This window comes from Dermacentor albipictus, chromosome 7 (assembly GCF_038994185.2).
Source record: "Dermacentor albipictus isolate Rhodes 1998 colony chromosome 7, USDA_Dalb.pri_finalv2, whole genome shotgun sequence".
Taxonomy (NCBI): domain Eukaryota; kingdom Metazoa; phylum Arthropoda; class Arachnida; order Ixodida; family Ixodidae; genus Dermacentor; species Dermacentor albipictus.
In genome coordinates, this window is record NC_091827.1 from 102,772,842 (window position 1) to 102,792,915 (window position 20,074).

The window sequence follows — 20,074 nt, forward strand, 5'->3', positions numbered from 1 at the left end:
GCATCATACCTCGTATTTGTTCTTGTAGCAGTTAGGGCTAACAGCTACAGTTAGCCAGTCGTCCGTCACCGCTGCTATGTGGAGAACTCAACCTAGCTTTGCGCCACTTATATCGGATCATTGCGTGGGATCTGTTTGTTTTCCTTTCATCTTTTGTTATCATATTTTGCTAAGGATTGCATAAATAAGAAATAAACGGCACTTATAAAACTGCGCGCTGACGTGCGTCCTGCAGGACTTTTATTAAAGTTTTTCCAATCCAATCCAATTCTACAACTGTAAGCCTTGCTTTTGTTTGTTAATGTGTAATTTGTTTTGTGGCACAGGTAGGGAACAGAACAAATATGAAGGAATCTCAAAAAGGCTGCTTAGGTGAACTTTCTTTAATCTGGCTAATGGTAATTGCGTCTTAAAGCCAAATGACCTTGATGCTGCATTTTTAAAACAAATGTTCTTGTGCTTTCTTTACAGCTTAAAACTGTTTTCGTTTTTCTCCTCCTAAGTGCGTAACCTGTCACGCTCAGAATTTAAAGTCAACAGAAGGCAATGATGACGCAGTGACGACCAAGGGCACTATTTGTCTGCTTCTTTTCTTTATTCTTAAACCACTCGCTTCCTGGCCAATCCCTTGTTGTGGGCATGCGCCATTGTCCGGGGTCATCATCGTCACTGGCACAGCGCGTGCTGCGCGAGAATCACGCGCTCAGAAGATAACGTAGAAGAAGCCCGACTGTTCGCTAATTCGAGACGCCGCTCCTTCTCACGGACCTCGAGTCTCGACCTTCTAAGCTCTCAGCTACTACCTTCATCGAGGCATGGCCGACGTGAGGAAGGACAGCGTGTCCAGTGCAGCCTCCAAGTCTTCTTCGACCGGAAAGTCGAGCTCTTCCAGTAAGGACAGCAGCAAGCCAACGAAAAACAAGCAGTCGCGGGCTTCGACCATCGAAACCAGCGGCAAGGTGAGTGAGATGGCAGCTGGAGACCGTCTCTTTAGGGGGCGTAATACCACGTACTTTTGGGCTTGTTGGTTTATGCATTGCACTTTGTATCGCGTTAACGATAGAAGCGCCGTAGCGAAAAAAGGTAGACTAACAGACGAGCCTCCACCCTTTAAGCCCAGCGACTACCCCCATCAAGGCATGGCCGAGGCGAGGAAGGCTGGCACGTCCAGTACAACCTCCAAGTCTTCTGTGTCCGGAAGGTCGACCTCTTCGGGGAAAGACAGCACCAATGCTACAAAACGCAAGCGATCGCGGCCTTCGATCGCCGAAAGCAGCAGCAAGGTGAGTGCGATGATGCCTGCAGCCCGCTTTAGAGCGCAGCTCTTTGGCACCCGTTCCCACGTTTCGCGTCACCGTTAGACTCGCCGTCGTGCGTCGCCGTAACCAGCTCTGTAGCCGGGGCTAGCGCGCTGCTCTAGCTGCGCGTGCACCTGGCACTATCTTTCACGCATGGCGCGAGCCTTGCTCTCTTCGTTCCTCCAAAGCCGGATCATGTGTTCTTGCCTATCCTCTCGCCCCCTTCCTCCGCGAAGCTCCGTTGCGGTGACTCTCACCGCTACCGTCTACTCCGCCCTCGCCATTCCGCTATCCCACTGTCGCTAAAGTCCCTCAATAATTTCAAAGTATCGAAAGGCTTTCATCCAGCTGACGACGCCAGTGATAGGCTGAACGGTGACATGTGACCTTGCTCCACCCCTTTGCCGCCATGAAAGTTCCTGCGCGCCAGGCAAAGTGCGCGCGTTTCGCCTGTTGTGCTATGCTCATTACTGCGATAATTTCTTTCCGGGAGGGCCGAAATGAGTTGTGGCTGTGCGGTTGGGTGCCGAAACCGGACGAAGGATGGCAAGAAGTTATTTTACATCCCACGCGGCAACCAGAACCTAACGAGAAGAAAAGAATGGTTGCACAGAATTTAACAGAATGACTTTGAACCGTCGCTAACTGCACGACTATGCGAGGCAAGTAACGTAGAGCGATACGAAGGTGCGATAGAAAGTATACACGTGCGTGTGTCGAGCTGTGATAGTATTTCACTCGCGCATGAATGTTGATGGCCGAAGTTTGTGCTGAATATTTACTTTAGTTCGTTATGAGCCCGCTGAATAGCTCAGTATGACCTAGGATGTGAAGGACCGAAATGCCTTGTTGCTGTGCGGGTGGGTGCCGAGATAAGATGGAGGATGGCAAGGAGTTATTTTGCATCCCGCTCGGCAAACAAAAGCTAACCAGAAGATAAATGTGGTCGCATAGAATTGGACAGAATAACTGAACGTCGTTAACTGCACGACTATACGCGAGGAAACTAACGTAGAGTGATACGAAGGCGCGAGAGAAAGCACACGTGTGTGTGCAGAGCTGCGATAGTATTTCACTCGCGCGCATGAATTTTGACGGTCGAAGTCTGTGGAGATTCTTGAGTTTATTGCATTATGAGACCATTGACTTAGCAAGTGCAGTGTGACCTAGCATGCAAGTAAATAGTTTGGCAGAAGCGCATTAACTCGTTGACAAATATCCGCATTGCGTTACGTGCGCGATTTCAGCAAATTTCAGCAGCGAATTCTGCTTTTATACTTTCCTGTGTTTGTGCGCGCGTTATTAACTGCGCTTTACAATATGTCCAAAAAAGCCATTTCCAACTCTGCATATCCTTATCGTATTTGGTGCATTGCATATGTGAATAAATATATTCCTAAGTACCTGCATTACTCTGCTTTTGAAAACAAATACTGCATAGCCATGGCTATTGACTATCAAAGAATAAAGTATAATACAATATATCAAAGCACATTACATACAGCTGCGAGCTCGTTCCTTCCAAATTTCCCTTACACTCCAAGATGTTTCAATAATCGGCGATGCCATTTTACCGATGAAAAGCACACAACTGCAAATTAACATAAGAAAAACGCCAGAAACCATACAGGGAACGCCAGCAAAACACAGTGCAGTAATAGCTAGGCCAATCCGCGTGCGTTTCGTATAAGGGCCCTCTAATTCTTACGAGGCTGTAGCGGTGCACGGAGGCGAAAAGGCATAAACACAACAATGCGCGTCATTATTCAACTTTACGTGGCGACGTCGCACGGTTCACGAGAACAGTCAACCGCACTCACACACGCGCACACACTACGCTCGATGTTGGTGTGCCGCGAGATCAGATCGCTCTGGCAGCCCGAACACGATCGAGGAGACTCGCTGACACAATACCGCTGCTTCAGAATGTCACGACAGTTGCACTGCCCCGTAGCATTGAACCACAAGACACAACAGTAGTCGTGCAATCGCTACTCGACAGACACACTCAGCGGCAAGAAGACTGTTACCGTGAGGGCCGCACGTTCCAGCGACGTTATGTCGAAAGTTTGTCGGTCCAAGCGACTGTCAGCCTACTTTTTTACACGAATTCTTCGTTCAAAGTAACCGCTATGTGTACGAAACACACTTACAAGCAAAAGAATTAACCGAGCAAACGGTATTAAGCGTAAGCAATCACCAAGGCTCGCACGCTGATTGAGCTCAAACGAACAAAATATAAACATGCTGAATCACGGCGATCAAGCTGTCATTCCGCTCTCTTATCGTTTTTCTTTCAGCGCTCAATTGAAATTAAAGGACTAGATTTAGCAGTTTAGCAGTTAGCAGGACGGCTAACACACTACGGGAGGAAATCCGCAGAAAAGTTCGTTCGAGCCCTGCGGAGCAGTTTTTTCAATCGACATCTTTCTTCGTCAGTCGGTAACTGGCCTTTAGAATTTCGTGTTGCAATTGCGGAAGAAATAGAGAAAAGAACCATTATTCAAGGCGTATTTCAGTCGTAAAGCACGCTACGTTGAGAGTTCGTGTTACTGAAACACGACGCAAGCACGCGGTGTACTCAAACACGCGCGTAATTACCAAAGTTTCAGGTGTTGACAGCGTGAAAGTATGTGTACGTGGTTTCCTAGGTTCATTTACGAACCTACAGGATACATTTGTTCGGCAGGCGCGTGCGAGATTTCTGATCACACACAGCCGGGATGGCTGTTCGGTCAGCAATGTCTGGCAACAGGGCTGTTTTTTTCATTGCGGGGTGCTTTGGTAATCTTGACGATATATTGTTATTTTTTTACAAGTACTGCTCCAGGAGGGCACATGTAATGGCTAACAGAGGTCTCTGAAGAGCACGTGACATTACAATAATGCAGGTGTCGCAGGGAGTGTTCGCATACAAAATTGGCTGTCCGCGATCTTGTACCCCCTTGGCATGCACAGTCTTCGGCGAGCCCCATCCAGCCCTGGTTCTAGCTTTGGTGTTCCCGTTCCGCTATGGTGCCCTGGAGGCGGCGTCAATAATACGAAATAATGAGGTGTTACAACTAGCAAATAAAATTTATTGAGGAAATACAATCGCGCCGAGGCGCCAACTTCTAAAGCAGCGCTAGCGCGAACATGCGAGTATTATGAAACGCCAACGAGGAATTTACCGGCCCACGTACGACTCTACGATCAAAGTGCACGTTCAACATCCCCAGGCGAGCTAGACAAAGTTATCCGGAGCCATCCACTACGGTCTGCATCCTAGCTTTAGTCGCTTCGGAACGTTAAAAACGTTTATCACCACAAGCCAAATCAATACATGAGGGCGTACATTCGAAGCTAAAAGACTGCATCGTAAGTCATATTGAGCCTTGCGAAAGCGTCGAGAATGTGCTAACTACTGGAGGAGCACAAAACACACCCTGAAGAAAGTCTCTTTTATGTCACAGGCCAGCTGCAGATGCATGCATTTCACCGCAAGACGAAACTACATGAAACAAAGAGAGCACATTAGAAAAATGAAGTCAAACGCGCTAAAAACCACGCAGAGCATGAACACACTATTTCGAAGCGGAAGGCGTGAACTAGGCTCAAAAAACGAGGTTGTGAGTTGCCGTGGCCCTTACTTCACTAAGCCGTGCGTTCTTTGCCACTTCCTCGAAGTCAGCCCGCCCTATCCTGCGAATCCACACTTTTTGCATTGCGCCCGCCGGACGGCAAAGCAAAAAGCTTTTTGCCCTCGCTGTGTCTGTTGCAGCAACCGAAGGCGCAGCAGCATGGCATCGCAATTAAGTTCTGGGCCCGACACATTCTATTACGCTAACGCACTCCGTCAGTCTGCCTGCCGTACTTTCGTCGAGCAGGCCCAACAATGGAGGTTGGCGCGCGCTGGAAAGAAAAAAAAGTATACAAACACGCGGCACCTGCTCCACGCTGGAAAGAAAAAATATACAAAAGCGCGGCGCCTGCTTCCACGTGACACCGATTGGCCAATGGGGGAGCGGAGGAGGCTGGGGCGACAGGATGCGTGGAGGAGGACGCGCCAGGGTGAGCGTGGTGGCGGAAAGATCTCAGAATGGCGCTACTTTTTAAAAATTGAGGGGTTTTAATGTCGCTACCTTGAAAATTATAGAGGGACCTTATTAGGGCACATTCACACCGGCGACTTGAGGAGGTCGCGCGACCGTTTGCGACTCGCAATCAAAAAGCGACCGAAGGTGACTGATGTTCACACCGGCAAGCCCGGCTGAGCGCGACCCGCAAGTCGCAATCCCGGAGATTATCGTTCTCAGCGAGAACTCTCGGAATCTACGCGGAATTTGAATGCGACGCCGGAGGAGGCCGGATGTAGACACACGAAAGATCACTTCCGGTGCGCCGCTGATTGGTTTATCAGTTTTGCGAACACGGTCGCGCGACTGAAAAATCGCGCAGAGAGTGACTCGCCCAAAATGGTCGCTTTTCGAGAAAGGCGACCGTTTGCGACCATTTGCGACTGGTCGCAAAGCGACCAACTTGGTCGCGCGACCTCCTCAAGTCGCCGGTGTGAATGTGCCCTTATAGAGCGCTCCTAGCCGCCTCGCGCGTGACGGCTCTCCGCTCCTGCGTCCCCGCGTCGCGTAGCTCTACGGCCCTCAGCCGCGTCTCGCTTCCCCGTTTGCAAGGCATTTGGCACTTGTCGCTTCTGGCAGTGCTTGCGCCTGGCTGTCCTTCTCCCGCCTCCACTGTTGCCTTATACCTCTTCTTACCTGGCGCAGTGCCGTTGCGGTTACTCCAAAAACAGTTATAGCGTTTCGTCCCCTTACTTCTACTTCTTACCCCAACCTTGTGCGGCCACATTGAGAATGAGTCTGTGAATGAATGAGTGTGTGGCCTCCACTCAATACCTCTATTCTCTACCCGTTTCCTCATCCCACCTCAGAAGAAAAAGGTGAGTGCGATGGCGGCTGGAGACCGTCGGTGATATTCGTGTATATTCGTGTATTCGCTTGCTCCCAGTTTATTTCAGTACCTTTCTGTGTGACTGAAACCCACCTATATTTATCCATACTTAACTATGTACGTCTGGTTACGATTCTTCCGTAAACATGCATCATACTTCGTCTTTGTTCTTGTAGCAGTTAGGGCTAACAGCAACAGTTAGCCAGTGGTCCGCTACCGCTGCTATCTGGCGAACTCAACCTAGCTTTGCGCCATTTACTAATCTCCCCCTCCCCTCTCCACTCGAATGACCCACTATAATATGACGTGATGGTGCGTCGCCGGAGCGCCGGCTCGATAGCGGCGTGTCGCGGTGTGTGCTGCCCAATCCGAAACGCAGAACAGCCTCTGTTCGGAACTGTGTGTTCTGTATGCGGTTGCCTGTTGAAGTAAGGCAGGAGCTGTGCTCAAAGATCGTATTACCAAGTATCGTAATCGTCGGCCAATTTTTTTAGGGTCTTAATACCGCGTACTTCTTGGCTAATTGGTTCATACATTACATCTTTATCGCTTTAATGAGGCTAACACCGTAGCGAAGAAGGCTGGAATAACGCGAAAACACAAAATAGACGGTGCCGTGCTTGCCCTGTCTTCTTCACTGTTGTGTGGCCCTTGTTAGCGCGGTACCAAACGCAATGTTTAACCACTGTGTTGCCCTACCGCGCTTGTTGGGACCACCGCGTTCGGGTGGAGGCATACTGTTTCCTTTCTCGCCTATCCGAGAAAGGCCGTTCGAAAAATGAACCAATCCAACTTTCAAGTCGCCTGCCCTAGCTCCCACGACGATAAACGTGACTACTGTACCACCACGCAGTAACCACTGAAACAGTACAAAACAGTAACCACCACTTGCAAAAAGAGCATTCACGACACTTAACCCATTAGAGCCAAGCGTAACTTTAAAAGCACAGCGCCATTCTTATTTGTAAATACTTAAAAAAGAACCATACTGTCCTCCTCAGTACGCCATTTTGCTAAGAAGTGTCCAGCCAAGCCGACTGCATTCTAGTTTCTTTTTGTCTCGAAGCTAACGCTTGTCTGTGTAAGCTTCAGGAAAGAATGGCGTATCTCTGTCTCTTGTTTCCTCAATATCGGGTTCTTATGTGTATTGGTTCAACGGAATGAACGTGCTCTTAAGGCAAGAAATAAACATTGGGTTATACGAAACGGGGCGCAGCCTCATCGCATCAGGTCGATGACGCGCGTGTCGCACACGACCCCCTTGTAACACGGCGGCTGACTTGCGGCGACTTGACTTTCAAAAAAAAAGAAGAAAAGAAAACCAGTTCCACGCAGTGAAAACTGTCAAATCAGTGAAGCTGGCGGTCGTTTTCTCAAGTTTGAACTCGAGTTTAGTGCGATTTTCATGAGTCTTTTGTCTCGTTGTCGCCGTTTTGCTAGATTCGAGCTTCGGTTCCGGATTGCGCACACTCTTTAGTTGGGCGAGGTTGTGACCGAACCACAGTCCTACCACAAATGTTGCAGCTGTGGCCGCACTCACGGTCGAGGAATCCTCTCTTGAACCGTCCATCGGCACCCTTCGTGGGAGGAACTTCTCCGCATCGATGTCTCTGCTCGGCCTCCTATACATTCGAAGTTCAGAGTTGGCTTGCTTCTGCTGGTGCTTGGCTTGGGTTGGCTTCTCTGGAAAGTGTGGTTTGGCTTGCCTCCACCGGTGCTTGGCTTGACCTTCCCGTCATCGATCCTCGGCGGTAGCGACTTCCCTCCGCTGACGCTTTGTTTGCGCTTCTCGCTCTCGAAGCTCGGGATTTGCGCGACGTCGGCGCTGCCGCTCGCGCCGAGCGGAATTCATGGGGCGAAAGGGCGCGCGCCGGAGAAGCACCTGCTCCTATACCCCTTTCCGCACCCTGCCCCTCTGCGTCACACCGGACAACGGACGGCAAAGGCTCGACTTTGAACAGCTCCGCTGTTTAATTAAAAAAACGGCATGACACTTGCTTCTTCTACACGTAAGAATCTCAAAGGTGCGGAGAGATGGAGTTATCAAAAGAGAGTCACCGGATTCGGCACGGCAGGACTTGTGCCCTTAACCTTCGTTAATCGATCAGAAACTACATTACGGAGGTACAGTGTCGTGGCCAGGCTGCGGAAAATACAATACACAAGGAAGCCTGGGTTGTTCGTGCGCCTGTTGATTTCATTTAGCGTTGTTCTTCAGAATGTTGCGTTGAAATACACTGCACTTGCAGACCCGCTTCGAAGAGCTGCGGTCGCAGTATAGCTAAAGACATGTCGCGAGGTAGTGCATATTCTGGGAGCACGTATACTAGCATTAAGGGATATCTGAAAGGCCAAGAGGCAAACACAAATGGAAGCATAAAATCTTAAAGATCCCGCTCAAGCCAGGGAGCATGCTAATGCGATTGTTTAGCAACTCACCGCGCGATACAGAGGTATTTGTAGCATGAAATGACTTACTTCGTTACATGCAATCAATTTGCGAAGCTACATCAGCCGATTCATTTGGAATCCCCTGAGCTGGCAGCACTGCTAACAGCCCTGGCTGGTCTACTTACTCGTTTCTCAGCTAATCACATAATGTCGCAGCAAAAAGTTTTAAAAGAAAAATAGAGCCCACATGATCGCTGACGATGTGTAGCTTAGAAACTTAAGGTCCGCACTACACTTCATTCGCAGATTTCAGAGGGTCCGGCTGCACCAAAAGCGCCTCTTGCAGAAGTTCCTGCCGGGCCTGCAGATGCAAAGGCGACCAAATCAAAAGAAAAGGTACGACTCCCCTGCTGAATATGAGGGCGCAGTAAGAACTTCACGGAACCACATACTATACATATAGAGTTCTTAGTTTTCGGGTAAAACCCGATAATTACCGATTTTTGCTCCTCGAACAAAATTTATGAACGTCAGGTTAAACCCCCGATTCCTTATAGACTAAAGAATAATATCAAATGAAGGCGTTATGAAAGTCATGAAAGGTGCTCAACTTTTTGTGAACTGGTGGTCACGAGATATTAGTATTATTACAAATATATGAATATGGTATAGACTTCGTTCTCGCTTGACACTTGGGATACGCTGGCATATACGGGTGTCGCAGCTAACTTTAGTCATGGTTTAAGAATATGCACATGCCAGGTAGCTGGACAGAACCAAGGTAATGTTTGCCATCGCTTGGAGATACTCGGATTATGTTTACATTCCACCTAATTAGATTATTATTCATTATTAATTAATCAACTTATCAAATATTATAATTAGATGAAATGTGAGATTGAGCAAATTCTAGAGCAACATGAAAAACTCCCGATATAGCTTTCTCTTGGTGAATACGTGCTACATAAAAGTGTTTTTTGGAGTGTGAAAGAAGTGCCCGAATGCACTCAAGAGTGCCTCGAGCTGCTAGTCGCGTGGTAATTTTGTGTGTATTGGCGGGCTTTCCCGCTCGGAAAAACACTTATGTAGCACGTATCGAGCAACAGGAAGCTGTGTCGGTAGTTTTTCATGTCGCTCTACAATTTTCTCATTGACTCTTTTTATCTCACTATAATATTTGAGAAGTTCAATAAATAAGACTGATTATCTAAGTAGGCGAAATGAAAAATAGGTTGAGTATCTCCAAGCGACGGCAAACAAGATTACCTTGGTTATGACCCGCTACGTGGCATTTGCATATTTTTAAACTGTGGCTAGAATTATTTGGGACACCCTGCATAAAGGTATACTGTATTCAGCTCGTGCCGCGGCCTTCAGTGAACGAAAGCCTGTTACTTTTTTAATAGCCGCGTTTAAACGAAAACGGCAATGGTGCATTGCATCGCATTTCCTGTACGTCGCACAAGGTAAGCAGCGGTAATATGCTAGGAATCAAAATAACGCAGAGCTGACGTTGCTTTGCATCCTGAATGCTAGCTGTGACGTTGAGGCGATGTTTACATAACCACTCTACCTTCAAAAAAGAGCGACTTATTAAGGCGAAAGCCTTTCTAGGCTTATGGTGAAGTTTGTGCCAGCACACCTGTCTTCCGGAGTGTCCGCCGAAGCGTCATCAGGCCATATGAAGACAGATTAAAGACAAATTATAGAATGAAAAATGATTGATAGTGACAGTTAGTGAATGATAACGTTATAATAGAGATTGTTAGAGGTTAATGACTGGTAATGACTAATAATGACTACTAATGACTTGTAATGACTAGAAATGACTCCTAAATGACCAATGTCTAACGACGGCTTGTAATGACCACGACTGATTAGAAATGACTAGAAATGTCTAGTAAGTAGTAGTAATGACTAAATGACTGCTAATTCGTACTAATGACTATGAGATGACCAATATGTCTAACGATGGCTTGCAATGACCACAAGTGGTTACAAATGACTGAAACGCTTTCTAGTGAGCAGTAAGGGCTAAATATTGAAATGACCTGTAATTTCTAATAATGACTACGAAATGACCTACATGTCTAGCGACAAATCGTAACGACTACAATTGAATAGAAATGACTAAAAAAGCTTAGTAGTGAGCAGTAATGACTAACAATGACTGAAATGACTTGTAATGACTAACGTTGACTACGAAATGACAAATAACTTTAACGAAAACTTGCAACGAGTACAATTAATTATAAATCACTAACAATGCTTAATAATGACCAGTAATGACTAATAATGACCGAAATGACTTGTAATGACTACTAATGACTATGATATGACCAACATGTCTAACGACGGCTTGTAATGAGCACAATTGAATAAAATGTCTAAAATGCTTAGTAGGGAGCAGTAGTGACCAATAGTGACTGAAAAGGCGAATCATAAAAGGAGGATGAGTAGGCTTTCGCCGTTCACCTCTTGAGAGATCTTAAGAGACCCTGTAATTTTTTTGTCTAGCGGCATACCATTAATTTTGTTGCAAGAGCACGTATTGGGACCGAGCTAAACAGGACAACAGCATAGAAGGACAAAACGTCTGTCATGACTAGGATGGACATGGAAATACTCCCAATGCATACCTGTATGTCAACAAACGCTTGCAATATTGGAAAAGCATCACACCTTCACACCTCCTCCGAAGAATGCCCCTGTGGACTAAATCTTGCACGTCTTTTGTGTAATTAAAGTGGAGAGAACAATGTAAAGTATGACTCGCCAAATCCGTGTCTATATTGTTATTTTTTGTAAATATGGTTACCTTAAGACGCAGTATATATTAACGCGTGACAACGAGGATTTTTAGAAATCAGTTCGTAGACAAATTATCAAACAGCCGCATTAGCATTGACATGTTCGTCTGTTTTACCTTCTTATATACAATGCGTCTATCGAAAAGAAGACCGTTAATTGTTTATAAAGCTCAACCAGAAAAATTCTGAACATTGGACACCGGGACGACAGAATCCCTATTTCGACCACACGTTCATTTGCCATGATTTGTTTTTCGTTTCGGTGGGGAAAGGGCAGGCCTTACGTAAGTGGTGTGCCGCCTTTTGCCTCGCTTCATCGGTTTGTGACCGAAGAATAAGAATAAATTCATCGTATTATTTTTCGTGGTACGTTGTTGTTGTGATTTAGGAAAGTTGCGCGTATCCTCTGCCCTTTTAATCCATCACTTGAAACCTATTCACTCTCCTCGCGCTTGTCTTGGCCTTCCTTTCTGGAGGTCAAGCGGTGGATGCGATCGCCGCTCAACGCCACGGGGCATGATGTATTCGATAAACGGCAACCATGGACTTCGAAATCGGAAGGCCATCCGATCGCGGAGGCCATGCAGCAACCAAGTGAGAAAAGCGATACTGACCGCTGTTCGCTGCCGATGTGACAGCATGGTGCGGCAAGTCGCAGGGAAGGCGCACTTTGTACGGATATATTTAATTTTCCATTTTTCTTTAGATCTTAATCACTGGCTTGCACGCTGCGGCAATGCAGTTATCGCCGGAATATGTGGCTCGGTGTCCGAATGATAAGAAAAGATGATCAGAAAGTGAAATACATCGTTGCGACATCCGCACGGCTCCAGAGGACTTGCGGCCTGAGAATCGTAGATCATGTCGCTTGTATATAACAATGTTACTGAGCAAACAATATTCTGGCTGCTTAGTCTTTGAACATGTACTATTCATGGACAAATTGTACGCTAAGAAAAACCCAGAACACAGTGCAAAATTAGGCTTGGATTTACACTCGCGCTAGCATTGTTCCTAAGAGCAAACTTCAACTCTGATGCTGGACTTATTAATAGCGAAGGAGTCTAACCAATGAAAAAAGACAAGATTTTGTGATTTCGGCGCTTGAATGTTGGCGATCCAGGCAGCGAACGTACAGTATTCTTCTTGAGCAGATCTTCCACGTGTCACACGCAATCAATATACGAATTTTCTCACGGTTCGCTTTAAGGAATAATAAGTGGACGAAGATTTACAGCGATTCTAAGATGGCTATTAGACACTTTACCAATGGCATTGTAACCAAAAGGGCTGCCCAGCTGATCGGTGAGTTGGACAGCCAAGAGATCGAAATCCGCTGGTTTCCTGCGCACATGGGGTCTGTCGATCCATCTCGGAAGAATTTAAACGAGATGGCTAACGCAGCTGCACGAGGGCTTACTATCCGTGCACTACGCGACCAGGACCTTAATAATATACAGGTGGAGAACAGGGACCAATTACTTACATATAATGAAATCACAAGGCATTACTACATGAACAGAAGGGAATTCCCAGTGCCACACGCTAAGCTCAATAGAGCTCAAGCGGTGACTCTGAGATTGCTGCAAACAAGAACTTATCCAAGTCCAAACTTTATTAACAAGATATATCCTGAAAGAGAGATACCAATCAATTGCGAGAAGTGTAATGGCATCATTACTCTGGATCACATGCTTTGGCAGTGTCATGTGACTTTCACAGACTGTGACAAGGAGAGAGACTGGTGGCAGCGAGTCCTACACAGTGGAGTTCTTTCCGATCAAGTACAGGCCGTCCAGAAGGCCCATGATACGGCGGTAAGGTTAAACCTTACTGTCCCGACGTGGGAGCCGCCTGCGTCAACCTAAGGGTTGATCTTCAGGACATTAATAAAGTTCATCATACCATACGGTTCGGTGGTCGATTTTAATCGACTACGTAAGTACTGCCATTACCAGGCTGTCCCATTACGCGCACTAGCGAAGAAGTTTATCAGCTCGCTACGACTGCCGCAGCAAACACTTTCAGACAAAGGTCATGTAAATGTCATCGCTGACCACGTGAAGCATTGAAACAAACGAGCAGCGCTGTATGCTTGCAGGGGCCCTATAACGTAAAACTATTCCAATATGTTTCTATTCCAATCGCCTGACTTCAAATTTGCGTAACCACCGACGCAAGCAACGAGCGGTCACCCGCAGGGTTGTCTGAACAGACCAATCAAACGCTCTCCTCGTTCATAGGAGGTCACTTTTGTTTGCTTGAAAAACGAATACCATTGCCTACACTGAGCGGCTTGTCGTATCTTATTGGCTGACAAGAGGCGAGAAGAACGCTCAAGTGGAGAGGGATTCACTGGGGCAGAGCCAGTGCACTGAAAATCGATAACGGGATGAAGAGGGTGGTGCCGGCGTCTGCGATTGGTCGGCTTTCCCTTACTTATCTTGTGGTGGCTGGTCGAAAATTACGGCGGCATGCAACGGAAGCTTAAGAATGACGCTAAAACTGACCCTCAGCAAAGAAGAGTTGGCAGAAGGAGGTGGTAGACGTGCCGAAAGGGCACGAAAACGTTACACGGCCACGCAAGAAGTTTTATTATGCGCAAATACACCCATGCTCTCCGGAAGGTGCGAGTAGCCAGCGTCTCAGCGATCAGCGGCCGCCATCTTTTATTCCTTTCGGAACGGGGCAGCCTGCGGCTATTCCGAAGAAAATTCAGTCTTGTTCGGCATATTAATGCATCTTTATCGTGTACACGTAACTTTGACGCGGTGAGTTTGTGTGGTTTTGTGACGTCGCGTTACAAGCAGGTGAAGTGGGGGCAGCCCGAAATCTTTTTACCAATAGCCTATGGCTAATGGCGAAAAGGGGTCGAATTAGAAATAACAGTTTTTCTTTTTTCTTTCAAATCATGCATACTCAGCGTGTACACATCATATCAGATGGGACGGTATCGTCGTTTTTGTGACGTCGCGTGACAGACAGGTGAAGTGGGCGTAGTCGAAAAATGTTTTTGACCAATCGTGGGGGGCTGATAGCAGAATTGGAATAGAAAAGTTTGGACTAGTTTTACGTTATAGCGCCCCAGATTGCGCTGGTCCCGCATGCAACGAAAGCGCCTCTGCTGGAAGCGCATGCCGGGCCTGACGCTTCAAAGGAACCTCAGAATGTGACCAGCTCAAAAGAAAAGGTGGGACCCCATAACGGATACTGGGGGCACAATGAAAGCGTCGCGTATAAGCCCAGGTAGTGCCCAACAGTGAACACTATAACTGCGGCAACATTTCTAGTTGCGCACGTTTTCGCAAGTAAATGACAAGTGATTTTAACAGCCATGCGGACGCACATAAACTGTTTATATTTTGCCATATTCTTGAAGGGTGCTATCGACGGTAAGAAATCTTGCAAGTACGTAGGCGCTTTAGCGCTAGGCGTCATGTTGCACATTCAGTAACATGATACCTGACGCCTGTTATTGGCTGGAAATTTTATTTACATTGACAGAAAACAAAAAACTGTGCGGCATTTATTAGCATTTAAGGTAAGGCTAATTTATTCATAAGAAACTAGCTGTCTGCATAAGCCACCCCCCTCCCTTCCTTCAACTGATAATTGAATAATAAGAACGCGCATTTGAAAACCCTTATCCTACAACCACTTCACTACTGGAGGCATACAGAATATACCATTTTAGTAAGTATCGTACAAATCACGGATTCCAGAAGGTAACTAAAAGCCAAAGAATGATAGACTTTATTACAAAATACAGTATAGTAACTCCCCAATCAACATGACTTTAGAAGGGAATACTGCACGGATACTTCAGTAAATTCAGTGGCAGACAAAGTAAGCCCGGCTTTAAACGATAATCAAATCATCATTGGTATCGTCCTAGATACAAAAAGGCTTTCAACGCAGTGAAGCACAATACGTCGCCGTGGAAGCTCCTACGCTCGAGATTTAGAAGGATCGCTTCAAAATTTTTTCGCGGCCATTTAAATTGGTGGACCCAGTTTGTACAAGCATGCGACAACAAAAGACAGGAAACTCCTTTAAATGCGCGTTCTGCAAGGTTCAGTACTTGGAGCAACCTATCAATGATTATCCTATCTCCTTGACCCACACACAAACTGCTGTGTGTGCAGACGACACTGTCTTAGTTATAGCTCAAAATTTTTTCGCGGCCATTTAAATTGGTGGACTCAGTTTGTACAAGCATGCGGCAACAAAAGACAGGAAACTCCTTTAAATGCGCGTTCTGCAAGGTTCAGTACTTGGAGCAACCTATCAATGATTATCCTATCTCCTTGACCCACACACAAACTGCTCTGTGTACAGACGACACTGTCTTAGTTAAAGCACTACAGTTAACAAACTACAGGTCACTTTTGAATAGTTTAGACGAAAAAAATCATTGCTAAATACAAGGAAAACTGAGGGTGTTGCCCAACATATTGCGTAGAAGCAGAGTGCTACGCGTATGCTTCACATTGTTCTGTGGTTAGCATTGTTGAGACTCGGGGTAGCGTTTAGGCAAAGAATCCTTTGGTCCAAATGGATGAGTAAGTCCGGGAGTAGGAGCGAAAGAAAAAGGTGTTTATTTTACGCTATTTGCATGTAGTAACAAGTCGTTAGATTGTAGTCATAGCTCACACATGCCTGCAGACGTCAGGATGCCGAACTCTCACCAAGGTGTAACAGTCGCCGGGCGGAACAAAAACCTTAATGTGCCGATAGTGCGCAATGTTTACGGCCTTCGAACAATGTCCTTTGTTGGCGAAAAAATTTGGTACAATATGGCTAGCTTGAATAAATGTCGGCCAAATATTGCACCGTGGCTTACGAGACTCACTCTTTCGGAGAGCTTGAAAACTCGCGAATTACTCCTGATATTCTGTACATCTCTCATTGATGCTGTAATTTTCATATTAACATTGCACTTGATAATTGACGCTGTACTTACTCAGCCTTTGTGTTAAATCCCCAACCAGCCATATGGGCTATGGGTCCAGATGCTGTCGCAGTCATTTTGTGCACTTTTTAAGTCCAAGAAACGTTATTGGGGAAAAAAACGCTCGTGTACTTCGGTTTAGGTGCAGGATAAATAACCAGAAGTGGTCGGAATCGTTCCGGAGTCTCGCACCATATGTGGTGTGTTTCGTAAGCAGATCGTGCTTTTGGCTGGTAGAACCTTACAATTTTTACTTTCTTTTACACGTCTGATCTGGCGAAGCTCTTAGGGTAGCACATAAGCTGCCAAGGCACTCATACTCTCGCCCAATTTTGATTTGCTCGCGCGGGTATGTAGTGTCAGGATTGGGGGCTCAATCCCATCGCTCGTTATCCTTTGTCAAGATTGGAGTCCGGCATGAATTCGAAGGTAGCTGGCCCATGCCGTCGTCCAACTTATCCACGCTGAGGACGTTGATGAAGGGAAGAACTGCTTCTCATCGAGAACGAGGAATATGGGTTTATTTACACTATTTAAATCAGTCTAACATGACTGCTTGAGAAAAAGAGTATCAGTCCAACATGACTGCACGAGAGTAGTGTATCAGTCTAACATGACTGCTCAAGAGAAGTGTGTCCAGCATTCGCACCACAGCAGTTTTTATACACTCGGTCATCTGACAAACCGGTTAAACTGACCGGTTATGCACTCGGTCAGTTTACGCACACATAGGCACACACATTCCGATGTCCGGCGCCGACGTCCGAGGGGCGCCGTTCCGGGAAACTCAGAGCCAATGGTGGGTAGCTCGTTGTCTTGCGTCCCGGTCGGGCGAGTGGGAAGCAACAGAAAACGGCTTTCCCGCGGCAGCTTGCTCACGCGTAGCAGATCAGGTACGCGCTGGAGAGCTCGGGCACAATAGTTCGCCCGCCGAACTCGTTTCGTAACAACGGCGATGGGGCTGGAGGATGGCGGCGGTGTCAGCACAAAGCCCGCTTCATCGAACGCATCTTAGCTGAAGCGACGGAGAGTGGGGGATGCCTGTCTTGTTCCCCGGTCGTAATTGGGTGGCAATCTTGCATTACAGCTCGCCATTCTTAACAGTAGCTTCCACTCTGCCGGCGCTGAGCTTTGTAGGGGAATTTAATTAAACAAGAATGTTTTTTTTCTCTGCATTTTCTTCCCTATTATTCAAATCTCTGTGTTAATCAAACCTCTGTCGCAAAATGAATGAAAAATGGGATTTTGACAGAATAATTTACTACCCTTAACTATTACGCCGCTACTTTTTAAGTCTACCTTTTTCGAGCATGCATGACCCGTCCAAGTGTGGCAAGGCACCAACCGTGAAACGTTTGTCGCAGCGTTATTTTCCATTGCACTGTAACGAACGGGTGTTGTTTATTTTTTGCTTTTCAGGCTACTGTTCCAAAGGAACTACCACCACCACCGCCGAAAGAACCCCTAGGCCACCAAACTTCAGCGGAAGCTTCAAGGACGGTAACGTCCAAAGAAAAGGTGCGAATCCGCCACACACGGTGAACGCGATCAAACAATGTTTTAGCTTATTTCATTGGGCTCATTACAAAACATCGGGTTACCGAGGTGACGTGAACGGCAGATGACGATGGTACTTATTGGCATCCCCTTTTACGCGTGGCGTCGACTGTCACCTAGCCTGCTTGATTCACTACATTTATCGCCATCTAGCCTTTCTGCCCCTCTGATGTCGATATTTTCTATTTAAAACCGCTGTCACTATATTGTACCATGACCTACGCTTGCCATGTCTCTGTTTATATTGTTTATATATTGCCGCCAAGGAGCGTCCGCTGCGTAGATCCATCTTGAAACCTTAAAAATCCGCACTCTCCACCAAAACGTTACTGGGAGAAAAGACGCTTGACAATACATTTACAAGATATATACAATGGGCAGAAGACAGGCACACAAGATGGAGCCCGTGCGAACGACTATCGGCGATCGTCGTCTTCGTCAGTCCTTTCATTATCGTTCACTCCTGCAGCATCTCGTAACAATATGAATATCTACGGTGCCTTTATTCCAACACTCCACTAATCCTTTGTTATGTCGAATGCTGACCAGTTAATCCTTCCACCCTCTTTGTATCCCATCGCCTCTGGAAGGTGGACACTCGATTCCTACGGGTCTCGCTGGGTGAATATATTGATTCTACCACGATGTGGCGAGTCATTTCCGGGCTTTCTTTGCAGTACACACGTTTGACCCTGTTGCGAGGGCTTGCTCCGGTGTGTGTTTGTCCTTATGGAACCAGCTCGAGCCTCATATAGCAAGGCACTTCTCTTTGTGTAATATTACAGATTTTCCCTTCTAATTTCTTCCTTAACATTCTTGTAAATCTCTGTTGTCTTTTAAAGTGGAGCTATTAGAACCTCGCGGGGTTTCTCTTGACGTGCGCAGCTTCGCCGAGATGGGGGAGGGAGAGCTGAGAAAGAGTGAAAGCACAGTATAATCTGACGTGGCGAGGCTAGGTCGAGCCTAGCGGGGGAGAAGGAGCGGCGCGCACGCGAGCGAGGAACGTGGTCCGGATCAACACCAATAGCCAACTCCAAGTGGAAAGGGACAAGTCTTTAGTTTTAGCCATTTCCACTAGCACTACGTCAACAGATGGGGCGGTCGCATGAGGTGGCAAAAAAGTTCAGCCAGTCCCCGCGACGTCGCAGTATCGCGTGTCCGGCTGAAGAGTCCCCCAACTGTTCCGGGGAATCGGCATTCCCCGGTGCGTCTTTGTCGACGCGCACCTCTTCGCTGTTCAGTTGCTCGTGTTTTGCGTGTTGCTGTGAGTGTTTCCATGTCTGCGAGCTTTAGGAATGTGAAAGGAAGGACGCTGAAATGCCATGCAAATGATGTGTACCGCGATGCCACGGCAACTGCACCGGGGACACGAAGGTGCACGTGTTAAGTCCCCGACGGAGAAAACACTGAGTAACGTTTGGATACGCGCTGTGCCGCGGGAAAAGTTCTCGGCCACCGAGAATTCCAGGGTAAGCTTATTTATCGGTATAGCATTGCTATTTTGTATCGGTGCCAACGAGGCAATGGACCGAAATATGGGACAGAGCTACAGCTGACGCCATCCAAGTTCATCCGCGTTTCTCCACATTCACGCCGAACGCGCGCAGTGCCCGTAACCACAGCGCGCGTCTCTGACGACGGCTCGGCTACTTTAGACAGTGGAAGGAGAGTTGGGCTCACTCGTCCTGTAGCGTCGGAAGCTTTAATTCAATAATTTCGCTAATAATTTAAGCTTTCGCCTTAAAGGGCTCCTCACCAGGCCCTTTGTGGTTTTACGTTGGAAACTGCTACGTGTCCTCAATGGAGCGTTCTACCGGAAAAAGTTTTCCTATCGGCTCTATAATAGCCGAGATAGAAACTGTTCAGTTCCGCAAACCTGTGATTTCACTAGGCGAGCTCCACTGCATAGCGAGACACTCTGTCCACTCGCCCCGTCTAGCCTCCAATGCTCGCATCGGTGGTTACGTAAATTTGGCGACAGGAAATTGGAATAAAAACAGATTGGAATAGTTTTACGTTATATGGCCTCTTTTGTTGCAGCTTTTGCCCATTAGGGATGTAAGGATAGATCAATATATCCATTTTCCAGTCGTCTTTGTATGCTCGTAACATCAACCGTGAAC

General features: G+C 46.9%; 1 protein-coding gene across 1 annotated transcript in view; it reads left to right on the forward strand.

Annotated features, from left to right (window-relative positions):
* The first annotated feature begins 588 nt into the window (after positions 1 to 588).
* LOC135913999 (neprilysin-1-like) overlaps positions 589 to 20,074 on the forward strand; it is a 38,835-nt gene continuing 19,349 nt past the window's right edge. Inside the window, exons 1-4 of the mRNA XM_065446700.2 lie at positions 589 to 959; positions 1,116 to 1,283; positions 8,940 to 9,029; positions 17,814 to 17,912. Coding sequence (XP_065302772.2) covers positions 816 to 959; positions 1,116 to 1,283; positions 8,940 to 9,029; positions 17,814 to 17,912 — 501 coding nt within the window. The 5' untranslated portion in view covers positions 589 to 815. The remainder of the gene's footprint in view (positions 960 to 1,115; positions 1,284 to 8,939; positions 9,030 to 17,813; positions 17,913 to 20,074) is intronic.